The 25,724-nt window shown below is 40.8% G+C and overlaps 1 protein-coding gene across 2 annotated transcripts in view; it reads right to left on the bottom strand.

The window, feature by feature from the left end:
• The window catches only part of LOC308403613 (tetratricopeptide repeat protein 28-like), a 193,590-nt gene extending 167,866 nt beyond the window's left edge, over nucleotides 1–25,724 (bottom strand). For both annotated transcript variants that reach the window (XM_080893189.1, XM_080893190.1), the window contains exons 1-2: nucleotides 25,420–25,724; nucleotides 22,595–22,891 (exon numbers count right to left, since the gene is read on the bottom strand). In XM_080893189.1, the coding sequence (XP_080749315.1) occupies nucleotides 22,595–22,891; nucleotides 25,420–25,449 (327 nt within the window). In that variant the 5' untranslated portion in view covers nucleotides 25,450–25,724. The remainder of the gene's footprint in view (nucleotides 1–22,594; nucleotides 22,892–25,419) is intronic.

The raw sequence follows: 25,724 nt of genomic DNA, 5'->3' as shown, positions 1-25,724 counted from the left end.
TAAAAGGCACACATCCACCCTTTCACACATATGGACACACAAAAAAAATTACATCCCTCCTCATCTACGCCTTTATCACCAGCCTTGACCCTTCACCTTAACTCCAAAGTGAGACTCGTTATTAGTCTGTCACATCCAATAAAGCCTACCTTATATAAGACAATGAAACCCACCTTTCCTTCTTCCTGTGGAAGAATCAGAGCAGAGGTCGAGACAGCTGTATTAGACACTTTTTGCCATATCATAGCCCCATCAAGGTGCTATTAGCCAGCCAGTAACTACAGAAGGTCTAACTATACTGGGTCGTAAATTCCCCAAATACAGGAAATATCAAATACAGTTTTTTGTTTGTTTGTTTCTAGTCTTGCAACCTATGATAAGAAAGAGAAATTATAGAAATTAAGAGGTGCAAAGACACCCAAATAACCCCATGAAATTCCAAAATGCCCCTAGATACTGTGATAATTGGAAAAATGTTCTAATAATCACTTCTCCAACTTTTGTCTTCATTCACTTGATTTCATTTCAGTGTCCATGTCAAACACACACACTTGCAGTGTTTTTCACATTGTGTTTTTAACTGTGCATGTGTTCTACTATGTAAATATGACACCTGGCAGGAGAGCTGCTAGTAGAGCAAGATCAAATAAACTGATCTTCTTTGGCAGAAATAACCACAACCGGTAACAGATCTGAAGATCTCACAGTGAAAACATAGCACAAACAAATTGTTTGAGAGCAGCTTTAAGCCAGTTGGGGCACCGTTCTGTTGACACAGAGGCCCACGGTCGGTGCAGTTGAAGGACTGCAGCATCTGAATGAGAAATCCGAGGCTACCTTTGCAGGGTTTTAATATTGTGTGACCCGCTGACTTTCTGCAAGCTCATGTCTAACCAGCCGACATTAAGCCAGTGCTTCATAATGCAGCATTAAGTTGATTACATTATCCCCTCAACCAGAACCAGTCCCAAATATTGAGGATCACACATTGACAGGTGGTGATTATTTAATCAGGGCTCATTTCAACATTTTAAATGTGTTTTTGTCTTATGCTTTTTTGGGTTTTTTGACATTTCCCACATTGCTCTAAAGAACATCACAAATACAATTTGTGACTTAGTCAGAAATTTGGCCCAAAGCAGTAACATCACAGTGACATAAATATTAAAAAAGGATGAGCAGATCTCAAATATCTAAAATGCCCATGTCACATAAAGGTGTTGCTTTGATGAGGCTTTGAAATATACGACACAGAATACAAGTGTAAAGTCCGTCCACGTATGAACCAATGCGGTCGTCACCCATCACTTTGTAGCTGGTGGCTTGTTGCTAGTGAACGTTCCATGCTGTGATTGCATAGAAAACCCCTCTAATGTGTTTTCCACCCCCATAAAGTGACAGTTGAGCAGCAGCATCCTCAGAGCTCACCTCAAAGTTGAGAAAAGTTAAACTCGGAACAATTCCCATTCATGTCAATAACAGTTATTGTGCTTGTCATCGCTACAAATCACTGATTTCATGGTCATTTCATGGTCTCCTGTCGCTCTATTGCTGATATTCACTTCCTATGCGGATGCCCTTCAAGAATCTGTGAGGCTAAACTAAGCATACACTTATACTCAGCGATGCTTTGAGCTACAACACTAGCAATGAAATGTGCTCAAAAAAGTTTATAATGTTTGTCATGTTCACCGCGTTTGTTAACAGAAATTAACAAGGTTTCCTCACCTCCCCAACTGGTCTCTGCGGATAGTCACCTTGCCTGAGGTATCTTCCTTTTAAAAAAGGAGATTTTTCTCACCGCAGTTGCCAGATGGCTGCTCCTAGGGGATTGTTAGGTTTGTCTTTGTTATAGGGTCTTTACCTTTCAATATAAAGTGCCTTTAAATGACTATTGTGATTATAAAAATAAAAGTTGAATCGAATTCTCCGTCCATCCCCCACCCTTCTTCCACCACCACAAAACAAATAAAAAATTTATTGGATTGAACTTGAAACTCAGTTTGTTACTGCCATGTCTGCTCAGCATTCGTACACACACACACACACACACACACACACACACACACACACACACACACACACACACACACACACACACACACACACACACACACACACACACACCCACAGATTACATTTCGCCTGTCATGCTGGAACCATCTCTGTGAAATGGCACCAAATGGTCCAGGGTATTGACCATAACCGAGCAGAAGAGATAAAGATGAGAAACGGCAGAGCAATCAAACGATGAGTTACAATTCATCAAGGGAGTAGATAAACAATGATTGGAATGAGAGGAATGCAACGGCAGCCTTTATCCCTGTTACTGAAAGAATTGGCAGCAAACTGGGCATCTTTAGCTGCAGCAAAGCACTAAAATGCAATTACAGCATCAATTTTCTATCAAACTATCACAAAGACATTCACAATGCTCTATCCTGACAAGCAGCCCTGAAAATACTGTTGGTTAAATATGCCAAAAAAACTCCACAGAATCCTGAGATGGAGAAACATCCAAACAGATTCAATGTTTCAAATCCAGAATACGGTCGTTCTTGTAATGTAGACGTTCACAGTTGTAGGAAGCCCAGGGAATTCTCCCAGTACATTAACACTTCCTGTCAGAGTTCTTTGTGGAGTGAATGGCAGTCAAATGAAAGGGGACACACTCTCAACATGACCTCTAGGGAATTATTGTGTGTGTGTGTGTGTGTAAGTGTTTAAGCCTTGAAATGCTCTGTCTTGTCTACAGGATGGAGGGCACATAGGCAAAACCTTTTTTGATACATATTAATACTCTATGAGTCCAACCATTATAAGACATAATTCAATCAAAATCATAGTGTTATAAAAATCCCAAGGATAAATATTTTGGAATATATAAATCCATAATATCCAGTGAACAGTAGTTCCCTACGTTTATGACTTGTAGAGTCCAGCTGTCAGGGTTGTGTTGACCTCTGCAAAGCCATCAGCCTTTAATTAGCGAAACGTGCCTATTTATTAATTAAACATGTCAGGCAAAAGAGAATTTAATTCCCCTGAAACGCAGCACCATCACATACTGTACATATTGTTTTTAATTATGCTTTGCTTTAAAATCAACAGAGCCAAGGACTCACGGAAGAATTACTTTATTTTCCACTACCCTGACAGCCCACAGCGCGCGCACACAGCACACACACACACACACACACACACACACACACACAGTTTAATGTAGAAAAAAAGAAGCTACAATGAAAATGCATAAGAGGACATGGTGTACATACAGGGTTAGCTTTAACTCAAGAAGTTTAACAAACATATCGTTAGCTTCATAGCATAAGTGCCTAAGTCATTGACTTAGTCAAATGACTTAGGCAATTATGCTATGAAGCTAACGATATGGACATTTTTATACACAGTACCCAATTTTTTAAAGACTTGAAATAAACTGAACAGACTAACATCATTTTAAATATAAGGACTGGTTTTAATACTTGAATGAAAATCCTTTGGGATCAATAAGTGCCTTTAGCCCAGAACCCACTGACATCACCGCATGCTGTGTTTGTCATGTTTAGGCTGTGTGCAGGCAGGAATCGGACCAAACTCACGGGAAACAGGACTCAACTCAAAATACAGCTTTATTGCTGACGGAAAACAAAGGCGATACAAATTAACATGAAACTACACTGGGAAGTTGTAAAGGCACTGACTCATGAGGAAACACACGGAGGGGCACATAGTCATGAGGGAGAACGCGACACAGAGCTGAGGGAGACGCAGACATAAATACACAGAAGGTTAACGAGGAAAGTGGGAGCACACGGGGAACACAGCTGACATGGATAATCATAACGAGACAGGGCAGGAGTGAACACAACATGACGCATACTGACGACAGACTGTCAAAGTAAAACAGGAAGTACAGACAGGAGGAGAGAGAGCACAGACAACGGGCTGGGGAAAACATGGAATAAAACACGAGGGGAAAGGAGGGCTCACAGATACACAGAGGGGCACACAGGGGTAATCAAATAAGGAACATCTTAACAGAACAACCGAGGAACCAAGGCATAAATAAAGAACAAAATACAAAACACACGAATACTAAGAATGCTGGGCCAACCTGGCCCAGGACCATGACACTGTTCCCTCAGTTGAAAAGCTCTGATTGGTCCTTTACTGCAGCTGCCTTCAGTTACTGCTTGTGTGGGTGCTTCTGTATTCAGTTTTCTATTTAATATCTAAAAAGTATGCTCTATTGGTTTGATAGCAACTGACTGACTTTTGAAGAACATCTTATTTCACTGCCTTGAGAAACCCTTGAGTTACTTTTCTGCAGTATTCTTTGGCTGATCTGTTTTACAGCTTTGGGCTGAATCTGAGCAGATTAGCTGAAGCTCAATCTGTTCTGAAGAAGACTAATCTGGCCTTCCATGTCTCAAGTGTAAGCGGTGGTTCGTACCTTGTTGTAAACCCTCTGTGTTTCCATTCATGAAGGCATCTCTTGATTGTACTGTATACCCTGATAATGACTCACCTTCCTCTTTACCTATGATGTTGTTTTTCTGAAGTAACAGTTAAGATGCACTGACATCTGTTTGGACCTCATATTTCAAATTACAGTAAAATGCTTTAAAATACAAATTGAGCACTTTGAATATACTTTATATGCCATTTGTTAAACGAACTATAAAACTGGCTATAATTCTTAAACGGTTAATACATTTTTTGCACTCCAATTGCATATTGACTTTCCATGGTGGTGTACAGAGGCAACAAATTATGGACCTAATTCATAAAATATATTTTCTTACACTTAAACACCACCATTGTTGTAATATAGCAGCATATGCTTCACGGTTTCTAGTTTCAGGCTTGTTATTTAGTGTTTCAATAACGACATGCTACCTAGTACAGAAATATTCAGAGGAACAGCCAGCAACAATTTCTGCTTTTCAACTGATGAAAAGGATTTTTACAGAGTGCAGCTTGATCAGCAAAGAAAGGCAGCAAATATTATGTTGGAAATAGCTCAAAGAGTGCATGTTGTCATGGTCTCCGTGCCTGCCCGGTCGGCCCCACAAGGCTACAATTGCTGTTGCTGTTTTCTCCCTCTCTGCCTGGGCGGAGCTCACTGTGGGCTCCCGCCCTTGGCCCACACACACACCTGACAACACTCACCCATCATCACCGGGAGCACTATTTGAGGCTGGAACACAGATCCTCTCGTCGCTGGATGATTGTACCCCTAACGTTAGTGTTCTCACAGCTCTTGTGCTTCATATCCGTGACTTGTGATTAGTTGGTGACCTGCCTTCTCGTCTGCTTCAGATCCCCCCCCCCCCCCGGACCTGCGACCTCCCTGCTGCGGGAAAGTGTGTGAGTGTGAGAGAAGAAGACGTGAGCGAGTTACCCTGTGATTTTCCCCCCCCCGGAGTTTTGGATCCCTTCACTGTACATATATTGCACTGCACTGTAAATAAACCACACCTTGGAGATACCTTACCGCTCTGCGCTTGAATCCCTGTACCAGATCGTGACACATGTAGAGTGGAAAATGCACTTAAAGAGAAACAGGAACTCTAGACCAGTATAGTTTCTCATGAAAAATTGGAAAGTTGGGACAAAGTGTCTTGTAAGAATAAAAATAAATAAATGCGAAACCACTTGTAGGAAAATGGCAAAATCGGTTGAGACACTTTAAAGGATAGAGGAAAAGGGGGACTATTTGAAAAATCAATCTCAGAGGAGTAATGTGATTATTGATGGTGTCCCTGAGGAAAAGGTGGAAATTGGGATGTCACACGTAAAAGTACATGAAATAATAAGAAATAAATTGGGACTGGCAAGAAGGATAAAGGAGGCTTTGATGAAAGCAGTCTCAGACAGATTAGTCATAAAACTACTCTGCAACACAGACGATAAAAAACAAAGACAGAAAATACTCAAAGGGAAGTGCAGGCACATTAATACAGAGTAATTTGACCTCATCATGAAGAAAAGGATGGACACTGAGGTATGGCAAACTGATCAAACCATCAAACAGTTCCTAAACTATGCATGTCTGACTTTATGACAGGAGCTTTTTTAAATAATAGCATTTTGCACATTTTGCACTCCTGAACACAGGCTCGGTAATTGCACACGTCGACATCTCTAAGATAAGGAGCAATGTACATGACTTGATTAATTTGGGGATTGCCAATATCATTTATATTTGGGTTGTATCTGAGAATAATTTATAGTACTGCGAAAAGGTCCTCAGTCACCCTTCATTTCTTTGTATTTTGCTTCTGCTTTTTACTATTAGTAAGCTACAAAACACAGATTGGTTCCCATTTTTATAGTTGAATGTTTGAAAAAAGCCAAAGATAGCACAGTTTGACAGGCATAATATAGCATTTTGGCACCAACGAGAGGATTCCCTAAAAGCTATTACCCAAAACCTTTTCTTATCTCAGCACGTGTGCACTGTGTCCTTAAAAAAAATTGAGGAAACTGGAAATTAGAAAGTGGCAGTAGGGCTAAAAAAACAAAAAAGATGTACAGCTGATTAACAGTATCTGAATGTGTACAGAGGAGAGGGGTACAACAGTGAGTGTCTGCAGCCATCTGTACATCACTATGGAGGCTCTGTCATGGTTTGGGACTGCATTTCACTGCATGCATTAAAGATCTTGTCAAAAATTGATATAATTATGAACGCAGAAAAGTACAGTCAGATTTTGATCCACTATGCATTATCACCTGGAAAGCACCTCCATGTTTCAGTATGACTGTCTTCCCAAACACACTGCTAATGTACTAAATCATAGCTGGGTAGAAAAACTCACAATAAAACATTACGATTCATGGATTGGCTTCCCCAGAGCTGCAGGCAAAAACAACCACCATCTAAAGAAGAAGTTTTGAATGTCCTTCAAGAAACCTGGGAAACTACTTCTGAAGATTACTTAAAATTATGACTCTTTACTGAAAGAGTTCGAGCTGTGCTGAAGAATAAAAGTGGTCATAACAAATATTGACTTTTAAGCATGTTAGAATTATGCAAATTATCCTCCTATTGCCCATTTTCCAAGCAAAATGTAAAAGAATGAGGGGTGGCTTAGGACTTTTGGACATTACTGTAGATTAATACTTTCCAGAACTAGGATTTGTTAATTGATGGTTTTTCCTTCTTTGGAATGAGCAATTTCCACAAAAGCCATGTCAAAAAAACGAAAACAAAAGCACTGTTTAACACTGAATGATGTAGAAGCCCTGTGGGTTTAAATGCATTTAGCCCTCCACGAACTAGGAGTGCTGCTTATGTCGCTGTTGGAAATCTCCTGATGCTGATGTTGCTCAGCTATGTGAAATGAATATCACTCTGATGTTAGTGGTGACTACTAACTGCATAGTGAGTAACTGTGTGTATAAACAGCTAGCTGGATAGACAGATATGAAGTGAACACACTCGTATACTTCCTATATTAATGCAGGTAACCCAATTTAAACTAATGTAACTAATGTTAACCATGTAACCTGTAATCCACTAAACATCAGGTGTGGACTCCAGAGACATTAGATGACTGCTGTGACGTTAGCTAACGGAGTCTTTGAAAAAAATAAGACACCAAGTTATGAAGGCATGATAAATGAACACATCCCAACCATTTGTTGACCCAGTTTGCCTGAAATTAAAAATGAAATGTTTCCACAAACAAACCCAAATGGTGTAATAGTGTTTAATGACAGACTTTGAAATGGTGAAATCCCACGTGGCACTGAATGGATGTGCTGTGCTATAAGTGTTGCTCGGGGAAAGCGAGCCGTGGTGGTGCAAATATGCAATTACACGAAGCACGCAGATGAAATCGAAAGGAGACTGCATCATAAATAAAACATCCCGATGCCGAGTCTAAATGAGTAATTTATTCTATTTATGATGAATGAAAACTGTGGAAGTAATTAGAAATATCCTTATCGTCTTTACATGTATATTTAATTATGTGCATGTGTATCTGTAAGCAAATTCTGGAAAGGCTGGGCACAGGCCACGATAACATGGGATAAATATAGTACATTTACATTGTGGTGCGCTCACTGAACATAAGCGTTGCTTATTATGAGTCTTCATAATGGCTCATGCATCACCGCTGGCAGACACGACTAACAGATGTGAGCGCTGTAACGCTCTCTTCTTGGTCTCTCGTGTGATGTTAAATTCTGGTACTTGAAGCATTATATTCTGTGTTTACATTTCTCCACGTTATCGAGTAAAAAGTAAAAACTTCCTCTGAGTGTTTTGACTTTTGCAGCTACAAATGCGACCATGACACAGAGAAAAGAGGTCATTTCCGAGCTTTGTTGACAAACTTCCCCATCAGTTTCCTGTTTTCAGCTCATTGTTAGACACGAGTTTCCCAAGGACCGTGTGCACTCTGAAGGTTCTGACCTCATTTCCAATGGGTCGCTTCACACACACACACACACACACACACTTTGACACAACAGAAGAGAGAATTTCATGGCTGATTCAACAGCCTCCGCACTGTATTTTATCAAAGAGAAGTTCACAATGTTTAGCACAATGAGAGCGGTGACGTTGCTGCGTGGCAGAAAAATGCAAAAGCTGACGAAACAGTCACATGTAAAATTCCTGTTTTCACATTCGCAAAGCTATTTTGGTCAAAAGACGAATGGAGGACAGAAGAGAACTAAAAACGCGTCACAATTAAAGTGACTGATTGGCCCCTCGTCTGGCGTAAAATGGAGAAAACACTATGTTGCAAAGACCTCATTGGCTGCACCTATTTCCAGTGAGCTTCATTAACTGGAGGACACCAACAGCCAGCGTTCAAAGCATCTGATTGATCATACCATTTAAGTAACTACAGAGAAATGTACCGCTCTAATTATATCTGTGCGGAGGTCTTTGCAGCTACAAAGTCTCGAACAAGCGAATCATGTTTCTTTAATAATATTGTTTTTACAGCTTTCAGATTGGCTTTCACAAACTTACATCATTTAACCAACATAGCTAGGTGCCAAGCGCTAATTAGGTAGCATTAATCAATAATAAACAGACATGCTGGAGCTGTGCAGACCAGAATTATCATGGTAGCAATTCTCCAAGGTTAACCTGACACATTCTTTCCTGCAGTCTTTCATGTAAGACAGTAAACTTGCGAATAATAGGAGTTTTGGAGAGGATGGCACAGGACTGAAGTACTCACATGCTTACAGCCTCAATAAACCAATAATAATAATCATAATAATAAAGTTTGGGAAAGACTGGGTGCAATTTTGATTAAATTTAGGGTGGAGGGTCACATGAATGATGCGCTGCTGCTTTGGGTGGACATGATCGTCCTCCGCTTTTCTTTGGAAAATGGTTTCTTTGAAACTACATGTTTTTTAAGTACAGTAACATCAGTTTAACATCACATTTACTGACTGACAATCTATTGTTTGTTGCTGAATCACCACCTGCTCCAACGGTTCCCAGCGGGGGTAGCATAATAGCTGCTAGATGAATGCAGGTAATTCAGTGGTACTCCCTTGGTAGTGATGCTTAACCTTTCATTACATTCATAACATAAGCTTTCTGTGTGATGAGTTTGACAGGAGAAGCTTTAACACAATCTGTTATTATGTCTTTGCACACACGCAGGTGCAACTTTTTAACTCCAAAAAGTGAGTTTAAACTAAATGGTTAAGAAAATGAACAGCTGGATAAATGAATGGATACAAATGATTCATCTAGCTTTAAATACCATCATATAAAGTGATATACAAATATCTTTATGTGAACTCATACTTATCTTATTTTTACAAGGTAATTTTCAGTGTTAATCATAACCGGCTCTTTATTTACCTCTAACAGAGCCATTTTTTTCCCCCCTATCTGAACACCCAGGGAATGGGCAGGATGAGCAGGAGAATGCTTCAGAGCTGCCCTCCTGTTTAATGGGAATATGGATTTTGCCATTAAGGGTTGCCTTTTAGCATTTTACTTAACACACCAACATCTGAGGCAGAGGATTTTTTTGAAACAAAGAAAAAAAAACTGCCAACAGAGCCAACCAGACCAAATGAAATGGCTGACAGAAGTCTATATTTGGTTGCGCATGGCGACTAACCAGTCATTAGTGATGAGGCTTGGATGCATTCATTATGGTTAAGGAAGTGTTGTGACTCAGTAGTCTAACCATCCAATAAACTCCAATAAAAAGCTCAAATGAGAGCTTGCTTTAGCTGTTTCTGCATCTTTCTTGACGCCGGCTACACATAAAACAAATGTTCTCCAAAGCTAGCATCTGGATTTGTTGAACTTGCTTGTTTAACTAGCAGAAAATGGCAAAGCCATCATTTATTTCAGTTCCTGCAACAAGAGAAGTGTTGTAACATGACTGACTGATAAACAGATCGATAAATAAACAAACCAGAAATCAATTTTGACTTGCAGTTAACTGATACATTAATTAACAAATCAACTCTAACTCACTGTGTGTGTATTGTCTAATCTAGACAAGTCTCATTCCTTTTGCGTTGCCTCTGTGACAGACTTTGTTTCATGCAAATACATATCTCTACGCTCAAATGATCAACAAAAGCTTGTTTCTGCAGCGTAAGTGGTACTTCCCATTTGCATATGTATCACTACGTAAACAGGTGCATACAACAGCAACTCCAATTCAGCGCTTGTTTTTGCATTTGAATGGGTTAACAAAAAAGGGCTTCAAACATGATCTTACAGACTATGCAAAAGGCATGATTGTGGATCTGAGGAGGGCAGGGTTTGAGGACTGCAAAGATTGTAGAGCTTGGTGCTCTGCTGAAAGCAGCAATCTCAAAGATGTACAATGAAAAGAGCAGAATATGAGACCCTGCAAAACATTTTCTTTGTGGGAAAAAGACTCGTGGCAGATGAATGCAGCAGACATCATGTGGTTCTGGCAGCAAGTATTGTCAGAATCATAACATCAGGTTGGGTTATTGCAACCAAGTACACAATGCATCGCACTGTTGGTATTCAGTGGATGCTGTAAGCTGCAGACAGGATTCAGTGCGGACTTAGAAACATCAGGTGCTTGGTCATTCCACAGGATCAAATATCTCCATCCATGCCCTTCACTCTTCTAGAATTGTCACTGGTTCATATACAGTATGAGTGGTCTAAAGTACACTCAGGTGAAATGTTGGCGATCCAACCACCACAATGCTCGGATATCAACCTCCATGATTAGAGAAGAGAGAAAAGCCATGACTGCTACAAGTTTATCCCCCACAGTGTGTGACATCCTTGAAACATGGGACATTATAAGCTGTGAGTGTGTATGACAGCTCCCCGGTCTGAAGTGAATAACACAGTATTGTCTGCTCTTAGATCCCGATCAATGCTGTCGCCATGTCAGGGATCATTTATCAAAGTGGCATGTGTTAATGCATGTGTTATCCTGCAGATATAACGCACCTTAAACTAAGAGGAAAAGGTTCTGGAAAAACCTGTAAACAAGCTAATGAGGGAAGAATAAACAACAATTCCCTTAAAGACTCCCGTACTGTGTCTCTTGTCCCTTCTGAGATCAAAGATCAGCATTGTTTTTAAAATATCACATTAACATTTTGTCTTGTATACAGAAAAAACTCGAACATATGACTGATAAAAGGAACAGCTTTGAGACGTCTGTGAGATTCGTCAGAGACCTCAGACAAACACTAAAAAATGAGTTGGAAACACTTTTTATTACCATTCATTAACCAGAACAATACGCGTTAAAGTACAGCAGGCTGACCAACTCAAGCTGCAGACGAGACATGCGCAGCCCATTTTTAAGCATGCTTATCCATTAATGTGATGGCTGACTTGTGCCATTTTGAAAATACTACGGAAATGTTATAGGTCTGACCTGGTAAGATTACACTAGGATATGAAGTCGGCACAAGCAGATGCCGTCAGATTGAAAGAAAAACAGTGCAGCATCAGCATCAGCGCCAAAGACGTTTCACTTCTGAACAAAGACTGATATTTTTCCAGACAGCGAAACAGCAACACGTGTGCCTTTTTCTTTAAACAAAGCCTCTGGTTGAATACTAAAATTATGGCTTTTACACAGGAGTCACTTGTCAGATTTGTACACAGAAATACACCAACTGCACTCCATGTTTCCTCTTTTTAGCTAATACTTCTCCCCAGACGTTTCCATTTTTTCGCCGCTGCTGTTGTTGTTTCCCTGTCAAACTCATTATGAGTAGAATGAATTAGAGGGTATCTAGATAAGACACAACAGTGCACACACTCAAACGGCTAATTGCAATAACCTGGCACAAATGAGTAATTTAGCTGCCTAAAAGCAAGCCCTGAGATCTAGAAGGAGCACTTTAGATGAACGAATTAGGCTGAAGGCCATTACACGCCAAGATATTTGGACAGAAAAAGAAGCTTCATCTTTCATTGGGCTGGATTTGAATATTAAACAGTCGCGCCTACCGTCTCGTGGCAAAATCTGCGATCACCGCGGAAGCAGGTTAACATAATCTTGTGCCTGCTGAACTCTTTGTTCCAAACTTTCATTGTTTATTAGAAATTATCTGTAATTAATCATAAACAACATGCCAGTTAAGTCAGTAATTGCAGAAAAATTGTGACCACGCAACTCTTAATGGGCAACATTAGGTCATACTTAAACTGAAGGCTGATTAGATTTCATGTCGCAGTTCCAGATGAGCAATGCAAACAAATAGGACTTTGTTTTTTAGCGATACATTAAGTGATTGCTTCTTAATGAAACGGTGACAGATGTGAAGAGACATATTGCTTTTGTATTAGCTGGCATTTTACAGCGCTGTATTGTGCAGAGTAATGCTGCCTGTTCCTATTTGCAATAACGAGGAGGGATGCCTTTTTTTATTTTTAACTCTCCCACTTAATATAAAGATGCCTTTTGCAGTTGTGACCGATAGAAACGCCGAGGAGAGACGCTCATCTCGTAAAAGCATCGCCTCCCCGGCTGCTGTTCACCAGTCGCTGTTATCCATCAGTGAGAAAACTGGGAACTATTTACAGACATCTTTTAAGCCCGCAGGGGTGAGTGGGAGATACAATTTGAGTGGAGCATTTCTCAAATAATATTCAGAATGCATTTGGGTGCCTTATTTCAGCAAGTGTAAACAATAATGCAATTCCCTATGGTTTTTGTAATTACAGGTATATAAAAAAAGAAACATTATATTACATTAAAGTGTTCCTAAAGTTTTCCGTTTCTTATTAGAATAAGAAACAGCAAGCTAACTGGATAATGGCAAAGTTTCTGCAATAAACTGAACAGAGAAGTCTTTCAGGACAAGTCTGACACACACCTAAATGTACACATGATTCATTACTTTCATGTAAGCACTATTTTGGTGCTGACTTTCTCACACCACTGCAGTACGTCTTTCCAAAAAGGCCAGTCTGCCACCTGAGAACAACATTAGTGGCACCTTTATCCCTGCCCATTTATTTCACTGGGAGGAAACAGGGCGTATGACTCATGGAAGGACGTTACATCACGAAAAGGTGCTCCATGAAACAGACCGCAGGCTAGACGAGGATTAGTTTCCACTAGGATGTAAGTACAACCCAAACCCAGGCAGTGTACTATAACACAATGCTTTAGTGATGTTATGCATGAGCAGAAAGACGGTTTTTTTTCTTCTTTTTTCTGCTGGATCTGACACAAGAGAAAAAAAACGAGTGTTTCAGTCACCTAAAGTTCAGAAGTGAAGGCAAGAGGACCAGGAAGCCTCTCAGCTCTGCTATTCATCTTGCCATGCTTATGCGGTGTAATGGGCTGCTTGCAGGTTGCTCTCTGCTCTACCCCATTTCCCCAATGGGAGCGCTTCCTCCCTGCAGCAGAGACAGGCTGAGCTAATTCTGGAGACATCCAGGTCTTGAGGCCTGAGCCTTGCTTAGCTTCCAAGTAGGAGGGGCCAGCGTACTACAATATGCAGCTGCTTATGAGACGAATCCCTGCGAGAAAAAAAAAAAGAGCATCCGTGCAACCCTAGGGGTTGTGCGCCAGGAGCAGGGTGCAATTGTTTTTCTCATTTCCTCAGTGTTGTAAAGCTGATCCACTATCAGGTGCAGACTGGTATGCCACGAGCATGGCAACGAGCTGGTTTTCTCTGGCTCTTTTGACATTTCTTCCCATGTAATAGCAGGCGAAAAGCTATTAAGCTGGTAATCAATTTGTGCATTCGGAGGTGAAAAAGCATTCTGAGGGCGCAGAAAATCTTTAACATGATTGAAAGTTTCTTATTTGAGGAGCTTACCTAGGCTGACATGCTGTATTTCCTTTGGGACAAAGAAACCGCTGCTTTTAATTTTCAAATAGCTTATCTGCAAAATGGTTAACGACAAAGAAAGATTTTTGTTAAACTAAAACACACACTGTGGCCAGCAAAGAGAAGACCAGCTACATGAATTCTACTCCCACAGAGGTCGATTATTTTCTTCATAGTGTTACATCCTCACTGCGTACGACTCTGTGGCCTTCTAAAGAAACAAGACAAATCAGCCGTGCTTGACTCAATAGTATAAATGAGCATCTTAAAGAAGATAACACGTAGGCTGAAGAGGAAATGGCATTGCACTCATTTAGAAGAGCTTCCTTTGGCCTGGAAAAAATGTTCATTACTCTATAAAAATGAAGTCCTGTATAAAGCTGTGTATCAAAGGTGGCTGGAATTAAACCATTACTTTAAACGGTCTTACTTGATCCAGCTGTATTAACTAATCATTGAATAATTTCTAACCTTCCTTTTATCTCAAGAATTCTTGAAAGAGTAGCAGTAAAGCAGCTAACTGATCATCTGAGGAGGCATCGTTTATTTGAAGATTTCAGAGCTCATCGCAGTACAAAAACAGTGTAAAGAAAGGTTACAAATGATCTGCTTAAGGCCTCAAACGGTGGACTCATCCTTCTTCTTGTGTTGCTAGACCTCAGTGCAGCATTAAATACTGTCGACCGCAGTATTTTATTACAGAGGTTAGAGGATGCTGTTGTTCATATTGTTCATGTAAATGGGGAGTCTTCTTCACACACTAAAGTTAGTTATGGCGTTCCACAGGGTTCTGTGCTGGGACATTATACATTATACATTATACAAGCTTCCCTTAGGAATTATTATTAGAAAACACTGCATACATTTCCATTACTATGCAGATGACACCCAGCTTTATTTATTTATTAAGCAAGATGAGTTAATTAAAACTGCAGGCATGTGTTGTAAAGACCTGGATTACCTATAATTTACCTCTAAATCCAGTCAAAACTGAGGTTACAGTCCTAGAAATGTATTTAAATGGCACTACCTAGGTCTCCAGTAAAACTGTGAGGAATCTTTGACTCATTCTTGATTAGGATATGTCCTTCAGCATGCACATGATATGTAGGACTCCTTTCATTCATTTACCCAATAGCTCTAAAATTAGGAACATCCTGTCTCAGAGTGATGCTGAAAATGAAAAAGGAGGTCATGCATTTATTGGGGTGTTTTTCCTGACATTGTAGGGTCTTTACTTTACAATATAAACCATACTGAGGCAACTATTGTTGTGAATTTCTGTTATATAAATAAAACTGAGTTGAATTAAAAGCTCTGAGCAAATCCAAAAGAATAAAACCCACAGAGAGTACACTCGAAATTTGTGAAAATGACATTTCTGTAAAGCAGTTAGTAGGTGCTGATGGTGTGTCGATAGGGCCCGGCAGATTATCATCAGAGTGAAATCAGCTCCCAGCTCTGACTCATCTCTGCCCCCTGGACAGTGTGGAGACAGGCAGCTGTGGGGTGAGAGGGAGGTCATCATCACCCACATATCAAACTAAATTACATCACCCTGAAAAGCTCCACTGAAAACTGAAAGCCTGCCTTTGTGAACTTTGCAAGTTCCAGCGATAATGATATATAGTGTACAGATCCTGTGGTTAGTATAAAGAACACACACGAGATATGCTAAATTTCCTCCTTTTTTTTTTTTTTTAAACAGCTGGTGTTTCTTTAAAGCAGATTAAATTTTACTAAACACTACAATTTGGTGTGGAGCCTGGGTGGCAGAGAGGAAAACCACTTGGCCACCATCACAGCAACCCAGCTAAGCAGGATTTGGAAAGACTCTGACAAACTGTAAATTTAAAAAAAAAAAAGGGGGGGGGGGGGGGGGGGAGGAAAAAGCTGCTAAACAGAACATCAACTATCAAATAAGCATATGAGCAAGCCTGGATATATCTTCTATCACTCATATTACAGATCTAATTTACGTGTCGTGACAAAGCTGCAGACGGAGGATGTGAGCTGGTTCTAACAGGATGTGCTCGATGTTTATGCGTTCAATTTTGAGCGAGTTGTCAGCCTGAAAGAGGAGAATGAGATTTGGGATGCAAGTAGCATCCATCAGATTCATAACAATGTCATAGCTCAAGCAAATTTTGTTGCATACTTACTAAATAGTAGCTCATGGGAAAGAAGATGGGCTGACTTGAGAAAGAAGCATCTTTTTGTAAAATGAGTAGCAATGAAGCAACAGTGTTGTGGATACCACGTAAGAGGGAGCAACACAGTCGCATAAGTACGTACAAGTTCCAGCTCATCTGCGTAAAGAATGACACAGCTGCCAAGGACGTGCTGCTGAAATTAAAACAGCCGACATGTGTGTGTGTGTTTGTGTGTGTGGTCACTTTCCCTCCATCACGGTGCATATGTGCTGTACTGCTTAGCCGCAGCGGCCTTCTAAAGGAAAAAGTCAGAATTTAACTGCTCCCGCTTATTTCACAGATTTTCCAGACAAATAATTTCAGGTTTGTGCCCACTAGCGCCAACCCTCTGTCCGTCCCGGCCTCCCTGGCCTATAATTATATGCCATTCATTTGATTTGTTCATTAGGTCAACCCTCGGCTGGGTAGAAGCGAAACGGAACCCTCTTATTAGTGGTTCATAGCGCTACTCTCTCCATGGTAAGTGGAAAATAAGAGTGGGAGAGAGGAAGCTGGCTGGAAGATTTCTCTTTTTCCCTTTTTTGTAACCTGATTGCACCTCCTGATGATGAGAGGCAGCGGGGAAATTGCGCATACTGTGATACAATTGAAGATTACCAACGCCTATTCCAAAAAACAAACAAAAAAAAAAAAACAACACAACAGTGGCATGAAGTCATAAAACCTCTAACACGCTCATTCGAACTTTTTCTAACATTTTTGGACATTTTTCCTGACTTTTCAGTAGATATGAAATTCCTCCTTCATTCTTACCCCGTATTCAATTATAAATGTCGGAGCTCTTTCTGCAACCTCTGAAAATTCGCACTAATTAAATCAAACAGTTACAATCATGAAGTGTGCCTCGTCACTGCAGCGGGATCTTCTAACAGATATGCTGCTTTAGATGAGATCATCTGCCCCATGTTTCTCTATAACTCAATAATCTGACAACATGGTGCACAGTATAATGAGTCTCTGCTGTCTATTGGTATTCTCAGGACTAACTAGAGGCATTCATATCGTATAATTATTTATTCATAACTTTGGGAAGGTATGCAGGTTGATGTCCTCTGTTTCTTCAAATCAAACCAGCTCACGCTAACCATAAATATGCATCAAAGGATATTATTAATATTAATTCACACACAGCGTGGCATCCGAGTGAAGATCAGAATTTAGCATTTATTGTTACATTTCATTCTTCTACTTACATTTTGCAGGCAGTTTGTGGGGTGATCCAGTACAGTATATGAGCAAACTCACCTGTGCAATACACTTATATTAATTATCTTAAAATAACGGCATATCCTAATTGCATTTTTAGGTTTTTGATATTTTAAAGTATTGATCAAAGGTCTTGAGTGAACCCTCATTTCTTTATATTTTGATTCCAAGGAGCCCGACTTTTCTATGATTTTATTCTTCGGGCTTTCTAAAGATCTTTCATCTTTTCTCGGGACGTTGGCTTCTTTACATATTGACTCATTTTCGGTTCAGTCCCTGTAGCCGACCCTTATCAGAGGCATGTTTTTGTCGTTGTTTATGAATCATTTAAGCATTAAAAATGCATCTAACTCAGGGGGTGAAAAGTGTTGTGTTTACACATAACAACAACAACAACAGCAACTTAGCAAAGGATCAATTTTAATTTGAATCTTTGGGCATTTTGTTACTAGCAGCATGTTGCAAAAAAACATCGTTTGTTCATATTTTTATTTGTTGAATCTTTGAAAAAAGCCAAAGATAACACAGTTTGACAGGAATAAATACTATTTTGCACCAAGATGGTTCTCAAAGAGCCCAAAACTTACATTCAGTGTCCTTCAAGAAGCCTGGAGATGACTACAAGACAAATAACACAAAAGTTTGCCTAAGAGACTTCAGGCTGTGTTGAAGAATAAAGGTGGTCATAGCAAATACAGATTTTCAAGGTCTTTATAATTGCACCAAGTCTGTTTTTCTCTTATATACTGCATTTCCATGCTTGTTTGTCCATGTTTTAATAACTAAGAATCCATACAGATACACGCAGCCAAAGATGCCAGTTTTGTTTATGATGTTCTTGTTGTTTATTTCCCTGTTTGCACCAGAGAAGCTCCATCATAGAAAATAATTGAACAGCTTTAACGACTTTCAGCTCTTCTTCACACAGTCTTTGAACATTTAACAAGTCCAAAATTGATGTGGCACAACAGATAAACACCGGCCACTGGCATGAGCGAATCTCATCTTATCAGTCAAAACAAGGCGGGTTCCGATGCCTGGCCAATAAATCGGCAACTGATCCTGAGCTGATGGTGTATCATTAACTTTTTTTAAGGCATGTATCCATGAACCTAAATGCTTTAACCAAATAAGCATTTACAGCTAAGGAAAAAGTCACCGAAAATATTATATTCCATCCTACAGAGGGCAGTGCCAAATCTCATGCAGAGCCATTCGACAGCAGAGAAATGTCACTCAAAGCCACAATCACCAACATTATGATAGTGCTGACAAACCAGTCATTTCCACTGAAACCAGAAGGCCATCCAAAAACTCCTTGTTGACATAATTCAGTGTGGATAACACGCAAACTGACTGATTGAGTCATCCAGCCAGTGAGACCCCAAAAAGGCTACTGAGCAGAACGGCATTCAAATGTAGACAAACTGAGTTTCTTTAATGAATCCACGCATACCATATTGTAATCTTCCTGCACTATGACAAAAACCTTCTCTGCTCTTCAAACATAGACTCACACATTATTTCAAAAGACTTTTGCCAGCTTACAGAAGCTTTAGTCCATTAATCAGCATGAAAATAACAGCACCAGTAACCAAGATGCAATTAAATCCACATTACAGGTGGTGTGAATGAAAGCACAAAGAAAAGCACGAGAGCTGTGACAACTCTCCCCGTGATATCAAAAGCTAGTTTCTTTATTCTGTACACACACCGAGATTAGATGAGAGCTGCTTTAACGGACAGTCATACCAACAGGGAAGCATTACACCCCAGTGGTTTTCATCCACATGAAAAGTAGAGCACCGCTGAGAGTGGCAAAAGATGAGGTCTTCAAATCATACGCACACACACAATGCCTTTCTTCCTGTGACAGCAAACTCCCGTGTCATCACCCAACGCCGCAGGAAACAGAAGCTTTATGCTCCATCAGGGTGTCAGCATCCACTCCTTACGCATTTACTGGATATGGTGCTGCTGTAATTAAAGTCCCCTTTCAGCACTCCACACACCATGACCTTTTCCATTGCAAACACTCATTGTCTCAGTTAAACCCAAGGCCTCTCTATTGGGACATAAATGGACATTTTAAGCTGCTGAAGAAGAAAAATGGATTGAAATAAATGTGTTTAAAAAAAAAAAAAGAAGAAGTGTGGCAGCCTTGTGTGAAAAATGAGGCTTGATGGTTTTTCACCACCATTATGAGTGGGTGTAATCTGCAACTTTGGCAATAAAGATTTGAAGAGACGGAATACCCATGACAAGTGCCATCATAACCTGTAATCAGAAGATATGCAAATGATAGAGATGTTTCCCCTGATACTTCGGTGCCAGTTGTCTTCTGGGTCCCCAGGAACTCTCCTGTCAGCGCTCAAGTAGGAGAATAGGAGTGATGACAGAAAGGCCTGTTTGTTTAACATGTCACTGGAACAGCAGTGCTGAGAGGGGGAGAGCAGATGGAGGAGAAGAGCAGCAACGGATTTCCATCTAGAAAAGAGCATTGTCCTCTCAGTCGCGAAAAGACACTTGAGGCGCAGAAAAGGATGACAAAACGCTCACTGCGAGCAGATGCCGAAAGGTTTGCCATCTTACGGTGATGCCACACACTCGGCGTGTCGATCAAAAAGTTTGCAAGACTATCATTCCCTTTGTTCTTCCATATCAATAATGCACAGCAAAAGACACGCCATTGTACGCCGCAGTTTCCCTCCATCACTGGCTGCAGATTAAAAATGTGCGCAGACACAACGCGTGAGCCCCGTGTCTACGAAATGGCACCCTATTTTGTTCTCATTTAAGCTTTTTATATTCAGTAAGAGGGAGAGGTACAAAGAGCCTAAAGCTGTCTTGGGTCATTAAACCCCACATTTTCTTTCTTCTTTCAGAATGTGTTACAGCAAGGAAAGCTGACAGATTAGACAGGGAGCTCCTTCACAGGCTGGCTGTGGGCTTCAGGAGGGTGGGCTGCAGCGCGGGGCTCGGGGCAGCAAAACCACGCCTGTCACTGTTTGATGGGCCAGTGCAGAAGTGCAGTCATAGGGAGGTATGATTGATGATATTATGTACTCACACAGGATCTGAATGCCAGCACACTCCTGTGATTTAATCCCTGTTCTTTCATCAAACATCGAGCCACAGCAGATAGACTGCACTCCACCAAGCCCTTCTTTCCCAGAGGCCAACACCATGAGTGTCAAGGCAGATATTACGAATCTTTTCTTTGAATCATGAGTTGTAATTTGTACAACTATTCATTCATAATCAGCAGAGTGGATTAAAAAACGTGAGTAAAAGAGGCTAAATTCTTTTTTAATGTATCAAAACATCAACCTATACATTTTTCATGCAGGAAAGTTTGCTTTCACAAATGCTCTACCTTAATCTTTTATTAAACACACTAATTCAGAGGACAGAAAAAAAGCATCAAGGAAATTAAAGTGGCTGCTGTTTTGTTCTGCACATAAAAAAAAAACCCTTGAAAATCTATTCCGGTTTGACGAGACTGCCCCCTAGTGGTGAGTCGAGAGATTTAATTTCTGCAAAGCAATATTGTGTAATTTTTAATACATTGACATAAATCCCTTTGTTTCCTGTTGCAAACTAAGACACAGGGGTCAAATTATACATCAACATCACGATGAACAAAAGCCCGGGCACGAGAGTGAAAACTGTCAAATGGCAGTAAATCCAGGCTGAGCAGAGCTACACAGATTAAGCGAACCATCCCCCAAGTCAGACCACAAAGAGTTCATTGTACTTGGATAGCGTGTAAAAAGGAGGCGAACGATTTTGGCAGTGATTTTCAATTATAGTTTGGTCTCAAAGGCCTCAGAGGTTCTGTGAAATTTCTCCCACTGTACGAGATGCAAGAGAGAAAAGTGACACCATAAAGTCAAGACTACTGTTACAGAAATTTATAATATCAAGTGAAATATATCGGACTAGCCGGAGCACACGATCACAACAACAGAAGTATAAAAAGCTACAGTAAACAATAGGTGTGTTTAAGGCTGTACTCAAAGTCCACAGACAATGGGACAGGACGCACACGTTACCGACATAATAAGAAGTGACAGTGTCAGCTCTCACTGCAATGACACACTTTCACAGAGGAGGAAACCTACCTGAGCAAACGAAGACGCACAACCTCAGATCAAAGAAGAGGTGGCCGCTGATGCATCATTGGTAGCGACAAATTATCATCAATACCACTCTACCACATTATCATCAATCTCTCGCTGGAGAGACAAAAGTTTCTCTGCGTGCTAAATCACGAAATCGATGCATTTCTATCACTGAGAGGAATTGGTCTGCTAGTGATCTCTGTGGCTGAGTAATGTGAAATCTATCGCAGGTTAGTCCACGTGGCTTGGACAAGATCAAAGACAAGACCCCAGAAAAGTTTGTATTGATCAGAAGCCACAAGGTTGAAACTGAAGGAGTGGAAACGTGATGGGGATTTGATACACTTTAAACTAAAGATAAATGATCTCATTTATGTGAGCAAAGACAGCAATGCAATGAAAATATAACTATGTGGCTACTTCATTACCAGCTGCGCTGAAAAAGCTGCCTCTGCTGCCAGCAGTTTTTATAAAAAGATGTTTTTTAAGAAGCACATTTGGCACGTGACACATTTCAATCTGTGCCGCTTAGATAACCCAGTTTAGATTTAACCTTTGACATTCGTGGCGATGACACTCTATTTGTGCGCTAGTCAATGATTTCTATTAAAAAACATCAAATGGGAGATGTAGCGTGAACAGTTGTTTAGTTCACTTCTTATGTTGTTTTATTTTGCAATAAATAAAATTAAAAAAGCCCCTCGTTCTGAGAATCCACAGCTTTTTAGGCTGTTGAGGTGCACTTACCTTTGGCCACTTGGGATTAAGCTCACAAGCTTTCTCAGCATCTTCCAGAGCTGCTTGGTGTTGGCCCAATTTGAGAAAAGCCGCTGAACGGTTACTGTACAGGATGCAGTTCTGTGAGTCGACCTGCAGTGCATCACTGTACAAATGAACGGCTGCCTGAAAGTCACCTCGCTGACACGCCTCATTGCTCTGCTGCACTTTCTCCATGAACTCAGCTTTGCTCAGACCGTACCTGGCCCCGTCGTTTCCAACGCACCGGATAGGTCTGCCCGCTGTCCGAGAACCGAAGATTGAAAACTGGAGAAAAGGACAGGGAGCAGCCGGAGAGCTTTGATCAGTCTGACTGAAAAAAAACCCCACAACACTTAACCAAGAGGAATTCCATTAAGCAGAGACCTCGGTGAGTGTTTTTCCAAGGCCGATATTTTAAGCTGTCATAGTCGGAAAAACACAAGTGAAGCAAATTTCATTAATGATGGCTCAGTTCCATTAAGTGTCCTGCAAGGCCACGACAGTGAGCCAACACGCACACTAAAAGGACCTTGGAAGTGGCTCATTTAAATGGAACACAGTCATTTTTATTGTGATCAATTACACCTGTGCTTTTGCTTCTGCAACATGCCAAAAATGTCTGCTGCCCACTGCTACCACTGCAGCACTGAGAACATGCACCTGAAGCACAAGGGACCGTTAATGAATGAAATGAATATGAAGCAGGGTGTTTTTGAAAGAGTGCATGACCCAGAGTCTATGCCAAACTCCTGTGTGCCAAAATAAAATGCATGTGCTTTGGTATTTGAGCTCAATAAGCCCTTTTCACGGCAGATATTTTGACGTGTCACATCAGGACACGGGTGCAATTTAGAACATTACTGCCAGCTGAATTGCAAGTGAGGCTCGGAGCCTCATTTTTGTGCATGCTAGCTTAGCGATATGGCCTCTGGAGAAACTGCTGTCTGTGATTCTTCCTGCTGTGTCATGTGTTGCGAGGTTGTGATCCTGGTAGTATGTAAATAGTGCAGCTTCAACTCTTGCAGATGTGTTGCTGCAATATGACTCAAGTCAAAAGTTGACACAGCATGAGGGCCAAAGTAAAACACTTTATAAGGCATCTGTTGTTTTTACAGTTTAAATAAAGGTTGTATAAAACAATCAGAGCTGTGCAAAACCATTGCAGACAACATTTTCTGTCTTTAGCTGCAAACTTTAATTATTTCTGCACATGTGTTAACTTTAAATGAAAGCACAGTTTGTCATGATGTCACTCATTACCAAGTAACCTTTTATCTTCAACTTCCCAGAGTCCACAGCTGTTCTTCTTTCACACTTTTTTATTACAGCGTTACACATAGCGGTTTAAAGAACAACATCACTGTGACGTTCAGCCTAATAAAGACGTCTTCACTGCACTGCAAAATTTCCTACCACAGCAAATATAATATATGTGTTAGTGCAAGGCTTTCTCCCTGTCCCTCTTTATTTTCCACTCTTGCACTAAAACAGCAGGAAGACCAACTGTACTGACTCAGATCTTACTAACTGCAACAAACCGGTAAGCATCTGATTGATTACAGTAAGTAGGAGAGCGTCGTGTCCGTTTAACAGGGACGGCTGGCTGAGTATTACTGAATCATGAAATTCATCTCGGGCTGCCTGGCTTTTGGGCTTGCTTCCATTATACCTCTTTCTCACCACACCTCCTCGGACTGAATTCTGGGATAGGGCTGGCTTGGTAATTACTTCCAGAGGCCCAGGGAGTAGAAGCAGCAGAAAAAAAAGAGTGCTTCTATGACAACCGTTAAATAACCTTTTGTATCACATGACAACAGAGAAAAGATCATGGTTTTATATGTGTGTGTGTGTGGGGGGGGGGGGGGGGGGGGGGGGGGGGGGCATCTCGTTTTTCTATTGCACCTCTAAGAGCAAATTCAGCACCTGAGGTTTGATAAATCCGTGTACGGTAAACCTCTGGAGGTTTTTAAAGATTTTTTCTTCTTCTTTGTCTTTCTTTTTGTGTGTGTGTATATAAATACATATAAACCATAGCTCACCTTTCAGAAACACACAAACAGGCTGAGTTTGTGACATCTGCAACACAACCAACACTATCGCCAAGCCTGACATTCAAAGGTTTGCTCCCAAAGGAGAGGCAGGAGAGGCATCTATTATGGATTAGTGCTTCCAAGGCCCAAGAGAATGCAGGTTTTGACAGAAAAGTCCGCTCTCTGCTGTCTAATCTGCTACAACATACAGAGGGGGGGCTGCCCACTGCATGTGGGCAGCACTGGGCAGGAAGGGTGGAGAGTGAGAGATAATGAAAGCCTACATCAATACAGAGGACACCCTAACAACGTAATCATAAGGAGACAGAGATAGGGAAAGCAACTTATCTCTCCTACTGTAATGTAGTCCAGACTGCAGGATGGTCACAGTTCTCCTGGAGGAACTGTGTGGATTTGCTCTCGTTAATACACAGAAACTCTCTGCCACTGTAAAGTCTTCTGTTCGTGCAAAAACTAAATAAATGTGCTCCAAGTTAATGTTGGAATCGAGCGATATTCAAATCAGATTTACGCTGGTTATTATGTGCACTGGGACAGCCCACACATCCAGTGTGCAGAACAGTGCTGTATGCATGACTGGAAAATCGATAGAGGTCTTTTACGAGGTTTTCACAGAATGGTCATTTGGTATTTCCTGTCCAGGACGCGGAGTAAAAAAGTAATCCGGGGGCAATAAAATACCAACAAGTTGGAAAATGACAGCTGGCATGACAGCCTACGAAAGAGTCGTTTTAGGTTTTTTTTTTAATACATATAATTTACCTTTTCTTTCAGAGTCGCTTGCTTCTCCATCCCGTTTGCCTGCGACGGGTTATCGCTCTCATCCCATCACACTCTTTGTTGACTTTGTGACTGTTTACGCAACGAGAACTCTTCCAAGCGTCGCCAAAAAAGTCCACGTTGCAGCGAAAGAGTTGACAAAGTGCGAGGAAAGGCTGAAAAACGGAGCTGTGTGGCTGTTCAGGAGAAACTTTTTTTCTCAAGGAAAGTGCGCCATGTTGTCAAATCTTTTCCTTTTTTCTTTTTTTTTCTTGTCTTTTTTCCCCCTGTTGCCATAGCGGATTTTC

Source organism: Rhamphochromis sp. 'chilingali' (genome assembly GCF_963969265.1).
Source record: "Rhamphochromis sp. 'chilingali' genome assembly, chromosome: 10".
Taxonomy (NCBI): Eukaryota; Metazoa; Chordata; class Actinopteri; order Cichliformes; family Cichlidae; genus Rhamphochromis; species Rhamphochromis sp. 'chilingali'.
This window is presented reverse-complemented; position numbering and strand designations above follow the sequence as displayed.